The sequence below is a fragment of the Xenopus laevis genome, chromosome 2L (genome assembly GCF_017654675.1).
Source record: "Xenopus laevis strain J_2021 chromosome 2L, Xenopus_laevis_v10.1, whole genome shotgun sequence".
Taxonomy (NCBI): Eukaryota; Metazoa; Chordata; class Amphibia; order Anura; family Pipidae; genus Xenopus; species Xenopus laevis.
In genome coordinates, this window is record NC_054373.1 from 162344857 (window position 1) to 162368599 (window position 23743).

General features: G+C 38.8%; 1 protein-coding gene across 6 annotated transcripts in view; it reads right to left on the reverse strand.

The window, feature by feature from the left end:
* Positions 1-23743, reverse strand: part of fry.L (FRY microtubule binding protein L homeolog) — a 266400-nt gene that overhangs the window by 59942 nt on the left and 182715 nt on the right. For all 6 annotated transcript variants that reach the window (XM_041580759.1, XM_018244667.2, XM_018244668.2 and 3 more), the window contains 16 exon segments: positions 22761-22932; positions 21467-21599; positions 20681-20788; positions 19808-20063; positions 14396-14578; positions 12851-12937; positions 10122-10381; positions 8181-8370; positions 7722-7846; positions 6529-6586; positions 5809-5900; positions 4850-5022; positions 4110-4270; positions 2433-2543; positions 1147-1301; positions 364-463 (listed from right to left, as the gene is read on the reverse strand). In XM_041580759.1, the coding sequence (XP_041436693.1) occupies positions 364-463; positions 1147-1301; positions 2433-2543; positions 4110-4270; positions 4850-5022; positions 5809-5900; positions 6529-6586; positions 7722-7846; positions 8181-8370; positions 10122-10381; positions 12851-12937; positions 14396-14578; positions 19808-20063; positions 20681-20788; positions 21467-21599; positions 22761-22932 (2364 nt within the window).

A 23743-nucleotide genomic window follows, 5' to 3' on the forward strand; every position in this document is an offset into this window, starting at 1 on the left:
CAGTTTGCTCTTTTGAGAAATGGATTGCAGCGCAGAATTCTGCTGGGGCAGCGCTATAAACTGATGCGTTTTGAAAAAAACATGTTTTCCCATGACAGTATCCCTTTAAATGTAGACCCTTCAACTAACTACATTGTTAGCTAAATCTTCAGCCATTTACTTGGCTTAAAGCTGAATATGTGAATGGTCTGACATAACTGCCTGGATACACATTGATAGTGCCGAAGTTCATGAGCCAATCTACAAAGTTTCTATTTTCTATGCACCGCTACTTAGATTTCCACTGCTCATTTAGATTGCTTTCCTTTTACAACATGACATGCATCAGATGAAATGGCACAAATGTGCAGTCCAATGACTTACTTGCATCAGCTGCACAGAGATTTCATACATCTCACGGTTGGTGTCTGATGCCTTAAAAAGTACCAGGTTCAAGAGAGTCACAATGTCAAAAGGATAATTTCTGAAAGAGACAATAACAGCATGGGAAATTAAAGGAGGACTAGAGACAGAGAGGTTCTTATGTGGCACTTGACTCTCAAACACATCATTCACTATAAAATTCTCTCCCTATTCATTTAAAAAAAATCTAATGAGTTTCTCCCCTAGTGGAAAGTATATCTAGCTTTTATGAATTGTATTAACCATTATTTTATATATCAATGATACTTCTATGGCAAGCTGTCAATCATCTCTTGGTATTGAACATATTCCAGAGAACAAGTACATTCTAAGCACTTGCAGGTAGTGACTTATGTTTCCCCTGTTCTGGTTTCTATTGGCTTTTCTTAGTTTGTTGTTTCCACTACTCTGTAGAAATAAATTATGTCCTACATTTTTAATACCTGTTTCCACAAAGAACTGCACAAGCAGCGGTCGATGGACCAATATTAATTTTATTCTCCCTTATTCTTTCCATTACCGACATAGTTAATGCTCTTCAAACCTTTCCAGCATTCCAACTTTTCTCCCTATGCCAACCTGTCAATCATCTTTTATTACTGCCTGGTACTGCACCTACTCCATAGAATAGGAGCATACAATAGGCAGTGACCCATGTTCCCTTTGCTCCAGTTTATATTGGCGTTTCTTAGTTTGTTGTTTCCACAACTCTGCAGAAATAAACATGTCCTAAATTTTTAATACCTGTTTCCACAAACAGTTGCAATAGCTTTAAAGCAGCCAGAGGCAAGCTGGTAGGATCCTGTGTAGCAGCGGTCAATGGCCCAGTTAAAGAGATTAACTTGGTCAGGATTAAGTTCCAGCAGCAACACCACCACTTCACAGCCGAGCTGATGAACCTAATTGCAAAGAGAGAAGAAGTATTAGAACTGGCAGCTCTATTGCTGGTGTTGAAACAAAGTGTGATAACAGACTTGAAGACCTAGCTTTAGATTTGACTAATATCTGGTCTTGAGCAATACATGGTAACTACTTATTACCACTAAATTTAAATTGCATTACCCAAGACTGGGAGCTATTCATTGTATCGGGTTAACAATTAAACACTTATTATATAGTATTTATTGCCTTATGATTCTTGACTGACATTGTGAAAATATGTAATCAAGACAATACAGTCTCATTGCAATACTCACCTCAAACAACAATTACAATCCCTTATATTGAATTTGCCACACAGAGGCCAAATACCTTGTGTTATGCTTAAGCAGCCCTGGGAAGGGGGTAGTTGGAAAAGGAAACAGGGATTAAGTGTGGCCCCTGTTATTTGCAGAACAGCTGATGATCCAACAAACTCATGTTAAGAAAATAATAATAACAATTTTCAGTTTGGACAGGAAAACTGTCTTCCAAAAAGGCACAACTGCCCAACCATGTTGTGTTGTCTAAGGCTGCTGACACTAAAAAAATAGTCTTCAAAATATCAATGTATGTATGTAAATATAAGTTAAAATACAATTTTCCATCTAATTCCTTAAAAATTATTTCGTGCACACATTGTATGCACATTTTTGAAAACGGTGTGCGCAGATCTGAATGGATGCAAAATTTGGTGTTTTCACACAAAATTCTTTGCATGCACTGGCCTTAAAATGTGTGTGTGTGCACAAGCCTTTAGGTCATGTTGATCGTTTGTTACGGATAGGGCTGCTCTTGTAATTTGTAATTGTTACTTGAAGTTCCAAAACCTGACTCTTTTGCCAACTTGACTGTCTCTTCTCAACCTGTCAAGTTTCTAATGCTAACAGACTACTGCTCCACAAATATGGCACCCCCTCATAGAGGAACATGGGGGATCATGTTATGTAACAGCACCAGACAAATACTTTTATGGTGAAATTCTAAAAACCATGCAAAGTCAATGTTATGATGATAGATGTAAAAAAAAGTTTCATTTCTGATCTCGGTATAGGCCAGGCTGACATTGCCATTTAACATGCACACAAACAGATGACAACAAGATGACTCACCCTCAAGTCCTGACATGCCAGAATATTGTCAAGCCATTTGTAAAGGTAGCCATCTGGGGAAAGCCCAACATTATCAAAAACTGGGCCACAGCAAAGGACAGCTGACATTGCCTGGTCAAAAAAACATAAAGAAACAATTTTAAATACAGAAAAAAAACAAATATTATTCATATATTCAAATTACTTTTGTGTGGCAGCCTCAGGACTACATTGAATAGCCAGTATTCTTTATATTGTGGGCAACTCAATATATTAGTTTGATCAAATGAATAATAATAGTTACAGAATTTGGCATCAAATGCTGACAGATTAAGTTAAAGGGATTCTGTCATGAATTTTATGGTGTAGTTCTAATTTCTAAATTACATTGTTTACACTGAATAAAAAACCCTTATACGATTAAGTATATTTTGTTAGCTGTAATATGGGTGTGTAGGCAGTCATCTCAGGTCATTGTGACTGATACTGTGTTTTCAGTAAGAGTCAACACTTCATGATGGAACTGCTTGCATATAAGCTATTGTTTCTCCTACTCAATGTAACTGAAGGAGTTTTAGTGGGACTATGATTTTTACTATTGAGTGTTATTCTCATATCTACCAGGGAGCTGTTATCTTGTGTCAGGGAACTGTTGTCTTGTTACCTTTCCATTGTTCTGCTAATAGGCTGCTGAGGGGTAAAAGGGAGGTTGGTGAGAACACACCAAGTTGCAGCGCAGCATTAAAGAATGACTAAAGTAGGGATGCACCGAATCCAGGATTCAGTTCGGGATTTGGCCTTTTTCAGGCGTCAGGCTAATCCGAATCCTAATTTGCATATGTAAATTAGGGGCAGGTAGGGAGATCACATGACTTTTCGTCACATATGAAGAATTTTTTTCCACTTTTTCCTTTCCTACACCTAATTTGCATATGCAAATTAGGGTTCTGATTCGGTTCAGTATTCGGCCGAATCTTTCACGAAGGATTCTGGGATTCGGCCGAATTACGAAATAGTGGATTCGGTGCATCCCTAGACTAAAGTTTATTCGAGCACATGTCACGTGACTGGGGCAGCTGGGAACCTGACAATATGTCTAGCCTCATGTCAGATTTCAAAATTAAATTTAAAAAAATCTGTTTGCTCTTTTGAAAAATGGATTTCAGTGCAGAATTCTGCTGGAAGAGCACTCTTAACTGATGTGTTTTGAAAAAAACATGTTTTCCTTTGACAGTATCCCTTTACCAAAGTCAGTAGAGGTTGAAATACACTGCCCTGACCAACAGGTTGATTACAGCAGATGAACCAGATATACAGAGTAAGGTGACAAATACTTGAATTAAAGAGTAGTCGCTTATAAAGTTTATAGTATTTTATAGTTTAGCACCAAATTAGGCACCAAAAGTGTTAGTCATCCTTTCATCTCTGAATACAGGGATTTTACAAACAGTAACAGCATTATTTCAGCATGTATCAGCTTGCTTAATACTGTGCATGTCTTCAATACTGTAGATGTGCTGTGTTTACAATTGTCACTAGAGGTGTGTAGCATCACCCCTTCTGTTGGCATAGACATGGGCCAAAAACCTACTGAGAGATAGAAACAGTTTCTGCCTACCCAAAGAAACCTGCTTGCATGCAGTATACAAAACAAAGGAGACTGTAAACATAAACATGGGAGAAACCACATAATCTAACCTTTAGAGCACAATACTGATATCTTGTTATCTGATGGTTCCTATCACTGTAACGATCCAGAGGGGTAAACATAATGCTGAAAGGTCCAGCCCATTGGCTGAACAAGATGAAGAGATGGTGTCTCAGGCTCTGCTGCGGGAAGAGAAACCTCCTGTGGTGCACTAATAAAGAAAAATGACTAATTGAAAAAAGATCCCAGTTATTAGAGAAAACACATGCTTTTCACAACCTTTTCTCAAAAATAAAACCTGTCTTTAATGGAGAACTAACGTTTGGATTACTTTTGCTTCTATTCAATTGTGTAGACACAGTTTGGTGCATGCTTCCTCTCACACAGCAGCTTTAATAATAAATTCCAGACTCAATTCTGGACAGTGCTGTCACATAGTTCTGGTATCACACGCACGTGTGATACTGACACGTGTGTAATTTTTTAACCCACATTTATTAACTATGGCAGAGCTTCTGTTTTTCTGTTTGACAATTAAATCAATAGTATTTTCAGCACAAGTCCTATTCACTGCACTCAACTTGAACAAAGGGGGTGTACTGTGTCTCATTCTAGATCCCTTACTGTAAGTCCAGCCAAAGTGTACTGTATGTATAATGGCATAAGAAGATTACTACTTAATAATAAGAAACAGAAATAATACAGGAATTTCTTGAAAGTTAAATGTTTGAAATAGAAAACCTAATACTAATAATGGTTTACAGGCAGAATGTTTATCATAACGTAGTACCTGGGACACACTGAATAAGATTGGCAACCATTGCACTGAAATGTGCTCGTATGTCTTTGAGAATTTCCACGTCCTTGTCATTTTCAGCCTCAAGAAGCATCCTGGTAAGGTCTACATATTCCAGAAATAATGCTCCAAGGGCCAAGGTGTCCCTTTCCAAGGCGCCATTAGTACTAAAGGGGGAAAATGTGGATGCATTTAGTTTGATATAAAAGCATGTACATGTTATAATGCTTTGACTGGCTACAGGTTTCTTTCTCCCACTGCCCACTTTTAGAGTTTAGAAAACAAGAATCAATTGCCTCTCAGTCTACGTATTTTTTCAGGCTGAGAGAAGTGGATCCGCTCCATGCCCCGCTCCTGAATCGTTTCCGCTTGCATGCAGACACACAGATCGGGGCGGAGGTCGGCCTGAAAATGCCAGTTCTGGTCCGCTGTGTGTGTGACTGCATGCAAGTGGATCTAAAGCAAATCAATGGAGAGGGGCACAGAGCAGAGTCACTTCTCTCAGCCTGAAAAAAATATGCAAGCTGAAAGCAGCAGAGTCAAAGCTCCATGTGCCCTTGCCCTTAGAGTATATTTGGTGGGCATAAAGGCAGTAACACATAGGGGCAAATTTACTTAAGGTCGAATATCGAGGGTTCGACTGTTGAAGTTAAATCCTTGGACTTCGAATATCGAAGTCGAAGGATTTAGCGCTATTCGTTCGATCGAACATGCGAAAGATACAGTACTTCGACTATCGAATCGTCGAATAGTCGAACGATTCTTAGTTCGAATCGTTTGATTAGAAGTCGAAGGTCGAAGTTGAAGGTCGAAGTAGCCAAAAAAAACATTCTAAATTCGACGTTTTTTTCCTCTATTCCTTCACTCGAGTTAAGTAAATGGGCCCCATAATGAACATTTTAATAATAACTATTATAGCTATTTAATTATAACAATAATAAGGAATTACGTACTTGTCACTTATCACACCGGCATCAGCAAGTAACTCGAATATCCGTAACAACTGCAACCTAAGCAGGTCTCTGCGCTCTCTGCGCTTCTTATTCTAAAAATAAGAGAAACAAGTGTGAGTAATGGCTTTTAGCAGAAACTAGATATTATTTCACATGAATTTAACATTGATTAATGATGGAAAGGTCAGCAAATAAGCGGGTCTCCTTTCTTGTACCCAATAAAAGTTACGTTACATTTCAGAATCCTATTGAAGTCATTCTACAGATCCTATTCTCAAGACATCGGCAATATGCAACTACACATACAGCTTTAAAAAAAAGGCTTCTAGTTTTAAAGACAGGCAGGGCAAATTAGTACTAAAAGTGGAAGAGGAGATAGAATCAGATAAATGAAAAAAAAAAACACAGAGAGTAACATAAAAGGTCAACTAAAACATGTGCCCATCAACCTTGTAGCCCCCTACTTTATTCTCCTCTATTTAGGAATTAGCATCTAACACTAAGTTCACCAGCAGCCAATAGAGCTGGAGATACCTGAATTGGCAGCACTGATATTCTACACAATTGCCTGCTTGCTTGAATGAAGCCTGCTACTAAGGATAGTATACTGCATACTACAGCACTCTTCCATCTGAACTGATTCTAACAGAGGAAGGCATACTCTATCACTCTAATCTGTCTCCAGCACATACTCGAAAAACTGCTATTTTCAATACTAACCTCAGGTCTTCTTTCCAAGGCTTCCTTCATAAGCGGATGAAGTTCTTCCACTAATTCCCTTGAAAATCAGAAATACAAACATGTAACCTTGCAGTCACCTTTAGTATTACAAAATGCCTTCCAATCACACTAATGATTGTCTTATTGACAGAGGCATGATGGGGTTGGCTTGAATGCAAATGAGAAGACTGACTGGGCAAATTAAATGTAGAGCATAGTTTTTTTCTGTAGACCACGGTAGCAAGAACGCATAACCAAATCTGGACAGCTGCAGTTGTTATTATAAAGCTGGCCATACCTGTCCAATCCTGTACAGCAGGGGTCCCCAACCTTTTTTTACTCATGAGCCACACTCACACAAAATAATGCTGGAGAGCAACGCAAGCATGTACAAAGTTTCCAGGGATTCCAAATAAGGGCTGTGATTGGTTATTGGTAGACCATATTTGGATTTGCAGCCAAAAGGAGACTCTGTTTGACAGTACACCTGGTTTTAAAACTTTCTTTCAAGCCAAGAATTCAAAAATAAGCACCTGCTTGGAGGCCACTAGGAGCAACATCCATGGGATCAAAAAAACACCCCATGGGGTCGAAGAGCAACATGTTACTCACAAGCTACTGGTTGGGGATCACTGCTGTACAGTATCAGATATACCATTGTATGATTAACCTGCCCTTCTTTATTTGGCTCCTGCCAATGATACTTTCTAGCACCATAATGGAAAAGAATGCTAATCAAGAATGTGCTATCATAGAATAGCTTTTGCTCTTTTTTTCCTGATCCTGGACTTTACAGAGTCAGTACAGGAGTACAAGAGAATTATATTTTCACACTATCCATTCAGTTCTCTCCATCTTATTTTCTAGTACTCCATCCCAACACCACATGGCACAGGGAAATGTTAAAGAAGCTGTATAGAAGCATCTGTGCATACTATATCTAACTTTTTTTCTATTACACATGCCATATGGTATTTATTGTTGCTCTTTACTACTTTATAAAGAACTTGCACTAGAATTCATGTGCCGGTTCATTTGCTAAATAAAAGTTAAAGCTTTGAAGAATCTTTAAAGAAGTCAGCAGTTTGGTTGAAAGTTATTGCTAGCATGGTTATTAAAGTTTATTCATTTGTGATATGATGTAGGGGGAAAAAACGAAAAAAGCAGTTATTGAGATTAATATGATGTCATACCTGAAAACGAGAGCATTGGTTCTTCCAAACCCCAATACAAGCGATTCAGTAATTTCGATACTCTCAAGTCTCATCAGAGGCACAAGCTGCTTCAGCAGGACTCCAACTGAAGGTGTTCCTATAACCTAAAATAGTAAAATATGTTGTAATATCTATTTACTATTACATGCTTGCCCTGAAATTTAATTAGTAGTGATGCTCTGAAGCCCAGAAATTGTTGCAGGATTCAGATTTAGCCAAATTCTTAACGTTAACATAATCAGAAACATAAGGGCAAAGGGCATAAGGGCAAACATTAGGATGAATAAAAACTACCTTCTGTTTACTTGTATTAGTAAAAGGTTGGCCAAATCTAATGCTGGCAGTTTGGTATTTTGAGCAAAGCTAGGGAAGATTGACTTGGTTCAACACAATATTCCAAAAAGGAGAAGGGGCACTGAGAAACAGAAAACAATGCACCTTGTTGTCGTAGCTGATCGACCCATCTGGAGTGGTGGCCATAATCTCCGGTGTAGAAGCCCTTAAGTGGCCAGGACTCATGATGCTGGGTTTTGCTACCCCAAAGCAAAGGATGAGATAATTCCGCCACAGAGTCACATAGTTATCTCCACTGCCTGCAGTGCTTGTTTTCTTCGCATTAATTGGGCTACTAAAAAGATATAAAAACATTATGTAAAATAGTCAGGCTTTATATGCTTCGTTTACATAAACAGACAAATCTGTTTTTGCACAATATAATTTAGAAATAACAAAGAAGCACAAATTACATTATATACTAAATCATTTAATTAGAATGTTTGCATTATTCCTGAGCACTGCATGTCAGCTGTTATTAATATGTATTCTCAATATAAGCTTGCCAGCTTCCGCAAGATGTTTATTTGATAGCACCACTTGAACACAAACAGACTGCTCATTGGCTCTGCTTTTGCAGTATTTATTGCTTTTTATGCAAGGAAAACCAAGACATGAACAAGGCCAGAAATGCTGTATTATTTATACTGAACTTAATATTCCATTATAAAGGTTTAGCATCCCTGTAACAGTAATGTTCTAGGCCTTCAACATTTTCCATCGTGGCTCTTGTTAGGACATCTTCTGAGTCATGATTCGGAATTTAAATTTTAGCCCTGTTCCATTATAGAACTTTAATATCCCTGTAACAGTAATGTTCTAGGCCCTCAATATTGTCCTTCTTGGATTTTGTTAGGACATCTGAGTCATGATTCGGAATTTAAATTTTAGCCCTGTTCCATTATAAATGTTTAATATCCCTGTAACAGTAATGTTCTAGGTCTTCAACATTGTCCATCTTGGATCTTGTCAAGACTTCTTCTGAAATGATTCAGAATTAGAATTTTAGCCCTTTAGCATCAGATTCTATGGCACACTAACTTCATTTTGTGCTTGATTATTTCTGATAACCCTCAAACAGGTTCCCAACAAATGCCTAGAGCACACTGATACTGTATTGTGAGTTGGTACTGAAGCCCCCTAGAGCAATGTTCAGAAAAAACGACAGGCTTCTCTGATTCTACATCCAGAGCTATTGTGAGGCTTGGGTGCTGGCACATGAAGCAGATTTCAAGGCTGAAATGCATACTGCATGTACTCGGACCGACACAGTGGCTCCAGGTGTAGAAAAGGAGTATGCTGATCTGAGCATAGGGGCTGACTCTCAGCCTTTATAAACAGGCTGGGAATCAGCCCAGTGCAGCCATAGCCTTAGCAGTGAAGATCTGAACCGCTGAAGATGCCACCAGTAGCTCCCTGTCTTCTTTTCTGATAATCAGCCCAGTGTGGCCATAACCTAAAGGGATATGGTGACCTTGGGCAAAGAAACATAAAACCTAATGTGCAGTATTATAAGCTTACTTCTTTGTTAAGCTTCCGACCTTCTTCAAAATCAAGGTCATTTGATGATCAAAATCTTAAAATGTAGCCATGGTATCGTAGAAGGTGAATGAATTATAATTCCAAATTAGCAGCACATAAATGAAAAGTTATAAGGCAACTCCGTGGCAAGCAGCTTTATCACACAATATATAAATTATAGGGGACTGCAGCAAGAACTGAGAGAGAGAGAGTAATATGAAAACTGAAATATGTAAGAACAAAGATCATTCCCATTCTGCATTACAGAGAAACAAAGAAGCAATCAGTTTCCTTGAATAATATATTTAATTCATTTCTCTGCTTTTAATTAAAAAAACAAGAGGCCAAATCCTTAGGGAAATTAAAAGTAACAGTCTATCCATATGTGGACATGGTTTCAGTTGATTTATCATGTCAGTAGTACTCTCTGCATACCATATTAGTATCTCTGTTACTTGGTTACTGCACTAACATTTTTATCTAGATGGAAAAATCCTGCAATGTATGTGAGCTAATGTAACTTACTTTGGATCCACTAACGGCATGAGAAGCTGAAGTCTTGTGAATGCATATGGCCAGGCATAGCTAAGTGCTGTAGGGCAGTGCTTTGGTAAGTTCTCCTGCCGCAGGAATGTGAACAGGCAGAGAACCCATGGATCTTTTACAGACTGTGCAAATATCCATACATGGGAAGGGCTCCTAACATCATAATGGCTGTTTACTAAAACGGCATTCCACTCCACCAGCCACTGCAGGTCAACATTGTGATTAAATGGCAGAGTTGCCTAGAGAGACAGACAGAAAATATATTTATATATAAACATAAACATAAGCAACATAAATTCTTATACTCTGTGCTTACTGATCTTGTTATTTATAATCAGAGTTTGGTGATGTCACTTGTGCCACATGACTCGCTGACTTTACTCGTTTACTATAATAATAATATGCCCACTTGAAAATACTTTAAAATACTATGGACTCTTATTTATGTACACTGGCAATTACACTCTGGTCTTTTTTCCCCCCATTTTTTTTTTTAGAATTCCATGGACAGTTGCTGCATTGTGCTGCTAGATGCATGTTATGCTAAAACACAAGGGCAAAATTTGTGCCTGTTGCCTTTGGGTCACAAAGGACGGCATGAGCATTTTCATATACACCTTCAAATGAGCACATTATCACAGGCAAAAATAAAAAAGAATTCTTGCAGCTAAGGTAATGTTAATTTCAAGACTATAGCAGGTTCCTTTATGCACCTTGTGCTAGACCTACAACCTGAATTTTTACCATCTTTGACCCACTATAAGTTCTAACCTGTAACTGCTTTATCAACTGGCCACCATAAAAAGATCATCAAACACTGGAATCATTATCACATTTTAGGAAGTGAAGCCATCCAAGGGTGGGGGTAGGTAAAAAATAAGGTAGAGAAGTCTACTTTGGGATCTGCAAACTAACCCACAGACCCGTGCCCATACCCATACCATCACTTCCTAATTATGATTAACCCAAAGGTACTGGACTCACTGCATGACTTTGTGTATCAGTTACAGTAATGGGAGCAAATGGATTAATTCACATTTCTGTATATTCACAAGTTCTGTTTATTATATATGGCATTTTGGAAAGCACGAGTTTGCATGCATTTGGGCAACTAGCAAGGTGTATGCTAGTGGTAAACAAGTTGTATGTAATTCTACAACCAAATATTAGGTAGAGAGTAAAGAATGACCCAAAAAGTTGCATTCAAATAATAACGGCTATTCCTCATCTATATATAGACGCACTGTTCTATGCGCCACAGATTGCCTTTGACAAAGCTCGCTGAGCGAGCGAAACGCGCGTCAGGCGCATCTTTCTAATTTTAAACTCGCAATAGGCAGGGAGCTCATTTGCTGTAGTTTTGAATATTATTTACTTCACCGCCGACCACACAGCTTCACTGGGGGTGTGTCAAGGGTGGAATGGGCAACATAGTAGCTAATAACGAAAGCATGCAATGCCGTAAATAGAATCGCTACTGACAGGCTTTTGAACCTTAAGATTGCCTGTCACATTAGGGTATTTTCGGCAATAGCTGTGGGTTAACACGAGTGATACCTACGGCCTATCCTGAATCAACCTATCCTGTACCTCTTATCGTTTAGCACTCACGAGCAGTTTAACCCTTTGGGGAATTGAGTGCCAGCCCTATTGCCATTTCGCTATAACTCTAGGAACCGTATTTAGGTAAACCCCATGGTTATGCTTCTTATATGATCCTACTAAGCTAGAATACGATCAATTGTCAAGCATTTGGGGCAAACTACCTAATCCAGCAAAATATGAGCTCCTCCTTTTTGTAATTTTAATTACTTTTTGATTTTTCACCCTTGGTCTATTTTAGTACATACCAATAAAGGTTAAGTTTTACTTTCCTGGTTCATGGGATTTATGAAGTAATAAATGGGGTGGTGCAACTTTTTGGGTCATTCTTTACTCTCTACCTAATATTTGCCTTTAATCCTTGACCCTGCACACCATATATGTGTTTTTGATCGGTGGAAGGTGCTTTACACTCCTCTCTTTTGATATTACTGTAATTCTACAACCAGCCTGCAGGCTCTTGTTTTCATTTGGTAATGGAATTCCTTGCCGACTTCAAATAACCTTTTATTTTATAACAGGGGGTATGTTATTCCTAAAATAAATGTAACACCACACATGGTTGTGTAATTGCAAAATCTCACAATCTAACCCACCATGTGGATTAGGCAAAAATTTGCTCTGGTCCATCAACCCAATGCAGCAATTTAGTTGCTACGCAGTATGTTGGCGCTATATAAATACATGTTAATAATGACATTTTTCTAGTTAGATTAGATAATTGTACTGTACAGATTCCATATTTATTTACTAATGTTATGTGTGTGGCTTATTACTTTGGTACTTCCATGCTTATGCCTTTACGATTACCTTCCCTTGTTCATTTGCTTGTCTTGTGCTGCTGTGCTGTCTAGTTCATTGTTGCTTTTAGATCTAATCTACTGATTCTCCACCTCTGGCTTTTCTTAGACTTCTCTCTTTTCTACTCTGACCTTTGGTCTCGCTTCATTTCTTGGATGCTTAATCCCTCCCCAGGCCTTCATTTTGTTGCTCTTTTCTGACCTCTGCCCTGTTTTCAACTCCACTTGTAAACTGCTGCTGACTGTTGCCAGAAGATACATTACTTCCCAGTTTTCATTTACAAGAAAGGGGAAAAGGAAACTTACAGAATCAGATACTGCAACATGAAGAAAGCTTTCAAGTATGGAGGGACTAAGCTGATCCAAAACATCAACCATAGGTTTATCATCTTCCTAGAAATGAAACACAAGTTACAAAGCCTTAATTATAACAGCATACCACAAAAGCATTGTTATTAAAAAGAAATATAGGCCAATTATTCCATAAATACACCACAATGCCATTTCATAATACCAAAAGCCTCTGAGGAAGTAGTAGGTCTTGTAAATGTGAAGGTGTTCCTCCCCTCCAGGCCACTGGTTGAGGTCTGCTGCTACTGGACATCACTGTAGGTGGCCAAACTGGACGCTGCTTCACAGAACCCATAGACTATTTAGTGATACCATGTACGGGCACATTAAATTAAAGCTCAGCTAAACATCTGGTACACGAGAATTATCAGTTTTGTTCAGATTTTTTCACAAGATATGAATGTTTGTCTTCTACAGAGCTCAACATACACTATATGACCAAAACTATGTGACACCCCTCCTAATAACTGAAATTGGCTATTTACGTGGCACCCATCATTGTTTAAAATGTGCCACTACATCATCATACATTCACATTCTTGACAATTCCTTGGAAATATAGGAGAAAAAAACTTGACTGGTGCTGACCTCTACCCAAATGAATACCAGTGGGATGAACCGATGCATCAATGGGAACCAGCTTGATACCCAAAATCTATATCTGTATAAATGGAAGGATTTTTATGATGTATTTTTCATTTCTAAATTACACTGTCTACACTGCAAATAATTCACTCTACAATATGTAATTCCTGAACCAACAAGTGTATATTTTTAAGTTGTAATATTGGTGTGTAGGCTTCATCTCAGGTCATTTTGCCTGGTCATGTGCTTTCAGAAAGAGCCAGCACTTTAGGATGGAACTGCTTTCTGTCAGGCTGTTGTTCCCCCTACTCAATGTAACTGAACGTGACGCAGTGGGACCTGGCTTTTACCATTGAGTGTTGTTCTTAGATCTACCAGGGAGTTGTTATCTTGTTTTAGGGAGCTGCTATCTGGTTACCTTCCCATTGTTCTGTTGTTAGGCTGCTGGGGGTGATTTCACTCCAACTTGCAGTAAAGAGTGACTAAAGTTTATCAGAGCACAAGTCATATGACTTGGGGCAGCTGGGAAACTGACAATATGTCTTGCCCATGTCAGATTTCAAAACTAAATATAAAAAATTCACTGCAGAATTCTGCTGGAGCAGCATTATTAACCTATACATTTTGACATATTTTTTTTCCCATGACAGTATCTTTAAAGGTGAGAATTCATTAAAGGTTTAATGGAATCTTAATTAACTGAGTGACTGCCTAACTTTCCCCAGCCACTGCTTCTTATCCAGTGGACAATGGCAATTTGATCATGGAAAAAGACTTCATTCTCCCGTGACTTATGTATGGAAACACAATACATTTGCATTAACTAACCAGAAAAGTTCATTCATATCTGTACAAACGCCTGGCCAGTTCTCCGTTATCATTACATTAGGCAATTAAATACAGTTTGAAACTTACCTCTGCTTGTCCAAGTGCAAGAAACAAAGCCCGTACTTCTTTGAGAATTAAAACAGCAACTTTCCGAGTAGCCATCTGAAAACTACATAGTAGCAATAGTGCAAAACCTTCCACTGCGTGCAAAACATTGGAATAAGGCCCCCGTTCAGACTGTATCCTATGGCTGGAGCCATTTGGTATCAACTGGAAGGAAAGAAAAAAAATAAAGATAAAAAGTGCTGTAAATCTTGAGCCACTTACAAAATGGGAAGACACATAGACAGTTGGACATATCACCCATCGAGATGCAGCCCATATACAATGTTATTCTTGCATTTATGGCGCCAACCAGTGAGATCTTGGACGTAGCCCTACTAATACCTTAAATCGATCCTGCCAAAATTTGTATGAAATGTGCTTTAAGCTTCTACTGCATGCAAATGATATACCTACCAGTAGTAAGCCTTGTATACATAGGATTATGGGCTTATCCACAGTAGTAGTCCTTCCTACTTTATAGCTAAAATGTGTATGAAATGTGCTTATGCAAGTGATATACCTACCAGTAGTAAGCCTTGTATACATAGGATTATGGGCTTATCTACAGTAGTAGTCCTTCCTACTTTATAGCTACAGTAGAACCCCTATTTTACATCCCCTGATTTTAAGTTCTCCTTGATTTCCCATTGTTGTTTTGTGGTACCACCTATATATTATGCATAATACATTTCCCTGATTTTACATCACTTTTTTCTGGTCCCCTGAAAAACATAAAATGGGGGTTCACTGAAAGTATTCAGCTTAATGCCAGAATTACTTGCACGATTTATAACATGAAATGTGAAAAACTGGACAACTAAAGGTGGCTAGGTTATAATATTTTTATGTGGGTCTTGCCTAGATTTAAATATGCAAATTAGGTTTCAGATTCTGTTAATTATTGAAGCAAATCTTTTGCGGAGAATTGGAATTAGGATAAATTTGAAACTGATGGATTCCCTGCTTCTCTAATAAGTCTGCACTTCTCACAACAGAGATATTCTTAATGTCTGTCCCCTTTATATACAGTAGTTACAAATAGGGCTTAGCGCAGGGATCCCCAACCTTTTGAACCTGTGAGCAACATTCAGAAGTAAAATGAGTTGGGGAGCAACACTAGCATGAAAAATGTTCTTGGGCTGCCAAATAAGTGCTGTGATTGGCCATTTAGTAGCCCCTATGTGGATTGTCAACCTACATTGAGGCTCTGTTTGGCAGTACACCTAGTTTTTTTAATGAAAAAGTACCTAAATAATTCAGCCCAGAAATAAAAGAAGAAAAAATTACATGCAATGAATTGTGTATATTACACAGGGATGAAGATTTCATACCCAGTTTATCATGTACCTTATGCAGTTCAAGGGTATTAAAGTCTGTTCTTATCAGTAAATTCTTAGCATTACTGGTTGTCTTTATCTGCCTTCCAAATCAATTGTAGATAGAGTGGGGTTCATGGCCAATACTTGCTAGTGAAAAACATTTTAGGCAAACAGACAATTATGAGCCACAATGACCAAACTCAGGCACCATCCACTCTCTGGCAAGCCCATTGCCTTTTTTGGGTTGATCATAACATAGGAACAACTAATAGAGGGTCTGATAATGCAATCAGATTCCTGCTCTCCATAAATATATTAAATTATTGGCTTAGATCAGGAACAGGCAACTGGCTGCCTTCCAGACGCTGTTCAACTACATCTCCCAGAAGCCAAGCAACAAGAGGGCTGCATTTAACCTACCCCAGTTTAGATTTATTTGCTCATCCATGACCCCCTCATTTTTTATTTCTGAGGTCAAAAAAAAAATGAGCAAATTCATTGCATGTAATTTTTTCTTCTTTTCTTTCTGGGCTGAATTATTTAGGTACTTTTTCATTCTTTATGACATTGCCTCCCTGCCCTTGTAGATGGCTTTTGATTTAGTAGAAAAATAGAACATAAATAATGAAGATAACGTTCTCTGCTATAGGGCCTGACCTTGATGCAGAACTGCTGTGGAATGCACAACATATAAAGTCACGCTAACTTGATAAGGAATTTAGAAAAGGGGGGAAAAAACCCAGCAACATTCCAATGCGATTTAGAGTGAAGTTATTTGATTTCAAAACTGCATGAATGATATATCTGTAGAAATAAATCAAATCATCTGGACTTGCAGTACTTTTCTTAAAGACATTTCACCATATAAGTCATCATAAACTGATAAACAGATTATGCAGATTGGAGCAACATTGCAGGGTATTTATTCCAGAAACATCTTATTTATAAGTTATTCTGAATTGAGAAAGCCAGTTGGATGACTGGTGAAACACCTTCAAGAAAAACACAGCAAGTCCAGTTGATTTGACTTATTTCTATAGATATACCATGACCTGGATGAATGAGAATCTTCACAAAAATATTGCATGAATGATCTTGGAGGAAAGCTGCAATTCAAAATCTAAGGCACAGATATTGACGTGAGCTACTGCAGACAACAGTCGTCAGCCTCTTGTCTCGTGTATGGCCAGATATCTACTGGGCAGGTTAAAAAAAACCTTTGGACAAAGAGCAGCCGCCATTATGATTTGATTGTTGGCCCAAGAGTCAACAAAAAAATCAGTGTATTCCGATTTGGCCCAACAGCTAAATTTCTGAAAAATGTAAGAAAAAGTATCCAGAGGGGAGGAGATTTTTCTAAACTCTTAAGGGCGCCCATTACTTGCATCACCATAAACACCTCTGGATCTGTTCATTGAATAAAGACTTGGTTGCAGCCCTTTAGCATGAAAAACCATCATTCATAGCATCTAAAACAAGTGACCAGACCCATCAACAGCTCTGACATTGTTAGAGTGGACAGGAGGGAAGCAGACTTCATAGCTCAGAATTCTGTTTCTTAGTAAGGGTATGGGAGACGTTATCCAGAAACCCTTTATCCAGAAAGTTCCGAATTACAGGACAACCATCTCCCACAGACTCCATTTTACCCACATTTTTAAAAATGGTTTCCTTTTTCCTTGTAACAATAAAATAGTATGATCCCAACTAAGATATAATTTATCCTTATTGGAAGCAAAACCAGCCTATAAGGTATTTAATCTTTAACTGATTTTCTAGTAGAATTAAGATGTGAGATGTAGATTTAAGATGTGATCCAAATTATGGAAAACCCCAGGTCCTGAGGACAACAAGTTCCATACCTGTACTGCATACAACCTAATGCTTCATGGATTGTCAGCCCACCAGGGAAGAGATCCACCATGACGAAGTAGAGATCAGCAAACCAGTATAAATACAACAGCCTCTATATAAAGACATTTCTAACAATAGAGAAGGAGCCACAGAGGAGAGTATATGAAATATTGCCAGAAAAGAACATCCCACATGCAGTTGGTACTCCTATCATGCAGATGCATCTTGTAGACAAACCATACAGCGGCTGTCTTCCAGGAGGTCATCTTCTAATTTCTCTTCACTGTTTATTTAAAAATGTGGCATAGACATAACATTTACATAAGAGGATTGTTAATCTAGAGAGGTTTATTATATGGGAAAACCTCTCGGCGGATGTGGAGGGGAACATTTGTTTTTAGAAATGTGGGACAGATGCAAGTATTTAGGAAAAAAACAAACTGGTCCAATAACACCCAAAAATCACAAATAATATCTATGTATATTTTAACCAGTAAAATAACTGAATTTATTGGGTGTTTGTCATATCTCTTTATCTGGGATCTAAAGAACATGGGGTGCTGCATTTTGCAAAAACGTTATCCCTATTCCTGGGTGCCGTGGAATCACAGAAGAAATCATTAGTTAAATCAAGGACATTAAATTTATCTTACCAACTGTGATACATGATTTGCAGGTAAATCACCTAACTATGGGCCAGGTTAAATTCAGCGAGAAAAGCTATCTCTTGGTTTATAACGTGGAAACTCATGGACGAGATTCAATTCAAGGAGAAAAAACTTCTTCTCCTAATCCAGTTCCAGTTTTTTCCCCATAGACTTGAATAGAGTCTTCATGTGATAAACCGTGAAACAAGTGTTTCTGAATTGAATTGCATCTCAAATTGAATCTCGTCCATGACTTTTTATGTGAAAACCTTTTTCTTACTGGATTGAATCTGGCCCCATGTTTGATCTTGTGCAACATTCAGTAAGATGCTAGGGGGCAAATTTACTAAAGGGCGAAGTGGCTAACGCTAGCGACAATTCGCCAGCGTGACGTCATTTCGGTACTTCGCGGATTTACTAACGGGCGCTGTCGTAAATTTGCTAGCGAAGTGGACCTACTCTAGCGCTACTTCGCACCCTTATGCCAGGCGAAGTTGCGCTATGGTGAAGGGACGTAACTACACTAATTCACTAACTTGTGCATTTTACTGAACGTTAACTCTTGCACCAGACTTGCCTTCGCCACCTCAGACCAGGCGAAGTGCAATAGAGTAGATAGGGATTGCTTCAAAAACAACGCTGGCGTCTTTTAATTTTTTAAGGGTGATAGGCTGAAAAAGATTGTACATTTTTTTGGGGGTACCCTCCTTCCCCCCTACATTTCCTAACATATGGCACCTAAACTATACAGTGGGCACATGTATAGGGCAAAATAACAACTCTATTTTATTTTATGAAGCTTTCCCAGACTTGTGTAGTGTAATGTATTTGCTGCTACATATACGTCCATTGTTCTTTAACTTGGCGCCGTATGCAAATTAGGCATCGCTATCGCAACTTTGCTTTGCTTGGCGAATTAACGCTAGTGCTTCTTCGCTACCTTTCACCTCCCTGAGCGCAACTTCGTATTTTAGTGAATTAGCGGCGCCCTGACTAAACTTCGCCTGGCGAAGTGCAGCGAAGCCAATGATGGCGCAACTTCGAAGGTAAGTAAATTTGCCCCTAGGACTGCAGTCATATGCTGCCAATGAACACTGTGGCCTTAGAGATTAATGAAGTTCTCTAGGTTATGGGTTGTATGATACAAAGAAAAGCTTACCAATTGCTTCCTATATATCACTAGTATTATAATAAAACAAAATAGATTCCAGTGCTCTGGTTCTGAAAACCTACAAACGAGTGATGATGGCCTGCTTACAAATCACAAACTGAACTACCATTCTCTTATCTAAGCTTCTTTTATGCTAGGCTAGGTCTAGTCATTGGCAAAGCTGAGGATAAATCTACTGTTTCTGAATGTCCACCTGCTTAAATGTGCACTTGTATATCAATCATTTTGGCCATCATGTGGAAGACGCTGAAAAGGTTTGGAGTTATAATTTCTTTTAACTAGATCTGTGAATCTGCTTCTGCAGCATTCTTCTTCATAAATCCCAACACTGTGTTAGCACAGATTTCCTTGCCATCAGTTCTCCACAGAAACCGTACATGTAATGAAATGACAAAGAGTTTACCTCCGACGTCCTAAGTTTAGCTTGTTCGTGAGAGTTTCCCAGTGTCTGTATGACTATTTTCCATTGGGTGAGTAACTGCAGCAGCAGTTTTAGAGATGTATCCAGAAGCGTCTGGTGCGTATCATTCACCTCCCGTAGCAGAAAGTTAATGAAACCAAACAACACATCTTCCCTCCAATCGACAAAGTCAACAAGGAGACCCTGAAGAGAGTTCTGTGCAATGTGCCGCAGTTCATCATCCATGTGGATGGATAATCTGAGTGTGCAAAGAAATAAACACAAATCAATAAAACTCTTGTAGCAAACAGTGTTAGGTTCTCAGAACGCAGTTCAGCATCAAGTACCAAATGACTCAAGGGCTCTTGTATGTGTCACAGACGTGTTCAGAGATCTCCCTCATTGAATACAGGAGAATCAGCTCGTGCCCTACATGCGGCTGGGTGGCATGCTGTCCCATTATCTGTGCCACCCTAAGCCAGGGCCCAGTTGTTTCAGATTTCTGCATCTTTCAAAATGTAAAAGGGCACACAGCACCGCAAATGCCCCTTAGTGGCTACACTGGGTTAACTGACATGTGCCAGCTTTACTAGAGAGGGAATGAAAGACGAGAGCTCAACTCTTATACAACAGAAGAATGATTAGGGAGACACTGCTAAAGAATCTCTGTCTGTGCATATCTGTACGAATACACCGCTTATAATCTGTCACCTGTATGTTATGGCAAACAGAACTATAAATACCGATCACGCGACAGTAGTTCTTCCCGTTTAATATCATTTCCAGTATATGTACATAGCTTGTGCCAGATTCCTTGTCCTTGAATTATTCCCAAAATAAGATGGCAGGAATCCCAAACATGGTTAATGCATGTACCTTGAGAGCAAGTCAATTAACTCCAGTTTTGACATCCCATCTGGAAGCAGGCGAGGAATAGCAGCAACGCATGTTCTGAAGAGGTCAATTTTTGGCTTCCTCTCTCCCCTGAAATTTTGGAATGATAGTGAGATCACAGAGCATTGCACAAGCTACAGATAAGGCTTAATTAACAATTAACAATTCTGCCATATTCCTGAATTATCGCTTAAAAGTGCTTAGTAAGGTAGATTAGCAAATCACAGCTGCTTTCAGTCATTTCTGAAATATATTTTACGATTGATGATGTGAAAGGAGGTAACACTCTGAAAAAGAAGCCATTTCCGTGCCAGCATAACTGAAATACTAATTACCTTGGCAGGTTAAGACTCTATAAGCTAAGTCAGTTCCACACTCCAATATCTGTGTTTCCGTAGGTGCTTTATTTTACTAATTTAACCCCATTTCTTCTCTTGCTTGGTGCCTTTCCCTTGAAAAGATGCCAAGCAGGAGATGAAATGAAATACAGTAAATCACTGGGAATTAAAGGGGAACGCCTACAGTTCTACAATTAATCATCATCATAACCAACAGCCTCCCATATATGATCATCTAATATTTGCTCTTACTATATGACTTTGAAAAGAAAAGTTAGACATTAATCTCACAATGGATATGGCCCTTAAAAATACCCTTTTCTTTGGTCATTTGACAATCTTTTGTCCCACAGTGAATAGGAACAAAAGATGTAATAGCTGTTGAAGACACACTCATTCCACTCTAAGAAGGTAACAGGGAAACACTCACGTAATCATGTCTTCAGGCTCCTTGTTTAACATCTGCACGTTAGTCATCATCATACATCTCCCTACTTCTTTGTCTAGGTGCCTCAGGATGTTGTCTACTGCCTTTCTGACTTGAGAGTAATATAAAGACATTCCTAAGAAAGATAACATTAGAAAAGTCATATTAAAAGTAAACAGGTGTTGTCACAGAAATTAATGGGCCAATGGAATAAAAGACAGAGCTAAAACATTTGTTTTTTGCAATAGAACTATTATCAGTCTTGGTGTATTAGCACTCATTTAACGCAGAGAACTGACAGATAAACACAATAAACATGGCAGAATTAGGTTTTTGAATTTTACAAGGAACATTACAACCAAAAGCTGCGCTGGTTTCTCCCAATGCCCATCATAGAATCCATAAGACTAAACACATTCTAGCCCATTTTCCAGTAGCACAATGGAAAATATTACACAAAGAGACATAAGGCCATAAGATGTGGAACTAACTCCAGGCACATAAGATGTGGAACTAACTCCAGGCATCTTCCACTATCACATTACAGTAACCAATCCTGTGAAACCCTGTGATAGAGTGATTGGAACCAGTACCCGACCCGTACCCTCAACCTGCAATCAGCAACCGGGACCCCCATTCTCACCCGATTGGACCCGCTACCCGACCCGCAAGTACCTTATCCGCAACCCAGACCCGCGACTCGCTGACCATCAAGAATCAGGAAGTGCTGTCATTGTAAACAGGAAGTGACATCATTGGAAGAATGCATGATGAGAAAAAAAGGAGTAAAACAGGAAGTGCTATCATTGTAAACCGGAAGTTACACCATCAGAAGTAGGCGTGATCATAAAAAAGGAGTAAAAATCGCAACTGAGAAGACCTGTGGCCCAACCCGCAACCCGCAGAACCGATGACCCGCATCTAAACCCGCACCCGGTACTTTTACCCGCAACCCGCAGGGTACCGCATTGTTTTTGCGGGTAACCGGCGGGTACCTGACCTTTCGCAGGACTCTACCCTGTGACATATAAATGTAGTGACTTTCGTAGGTATGGCCTGCTGGTCTAACTTCAGTCATTTGACTTTGCTTAGCACCTACACACTCTCTGCAGAAGCACGTGGTTGGAGACTCACACCGAGAGACCTACACACTCTCTGCAGAAGCACGTGGTTGGAGACTCACACCGAGAGACCAGTAAAACAAATGACACAATTTGCAAAATATTCTGGAATCAGTGCATAGCATTCTACACAATGCTGGTTTAACTGGACTAATAGCTGAAGTGTTCTTGATTACCAATCATTTTGGCCTCCTCTTCCGTGAGTGTCTTGCTTAAGTAGGTTTTCTTCACACGCAACGTGTTGCCAGAAGGATGAATGGCTCCAGTGACAGGCATAGGGGGTTCGCCATCTTTCTGCTGCAAACTATCAGCAATCACCAAGAAAGCTCTTAAGCCTATGTTCATTCTCTAAAAAAATTTGAAAAATTACAAGACTGGTCAGTATGGATACCAAAATTCACTCGGCCCTGAGCCTGTAAGTAAGATCTGCTTAATGCTTAAACCTAAAATGCTACCTAAAGTTGGTTATCTAGATTAATGTTCAGTTACAATTTATACATACTAAACAAATCTACTTAAGGCAGCATTTTAGGTTTTTAGGACCTAAATGCGTCTGCTGTCACTGTGTTATGCCCCTGGCTGCCATATTGCTTGCTCGGGGAGATGAAGATACCACAGACTGAACTGCGCTAGTGTCCAAGAACAGCTTTCTCTGTATTCACAGCTCACTATGGACAACAATTCCTTAGACAAGGCAAGCAATATGGTAACACATGTGAATACTTGGAAAGCAAATGTTCTAGGCATACCCATTGTTCTTATATTTTACTGCTGATGTAACAGATATAAACCCACCATAACAGTTTTCTATGAACCCCAGCTTAAATCCAGTACTATAATATCCTTTGTCAGATACAAGCAACATTAAGGGGCAGAATTATTAAGGCTCAAGTTGTGTTTTCCATGAAAATTCCAGTTTTCTAGTTGTTCTTTGGTGAAAACTCACATTTTCGGGTTAAAAAAAAACCTCACATTTTTCAAGTTTTTTTTTTTTTTTTTTTTTAAAAACTCAAATTTTTCAAGATTTATTATACAACAACCCTGTAAAATAGGTCAAATCGGAAAATACACCATCTAAAAACGGTCAAGGTCAATACTCTTCATGATGTTCGATTTTTATTCAGAGGGTGTTGCCTGAAAACTCAAATGTTTCAAGCGA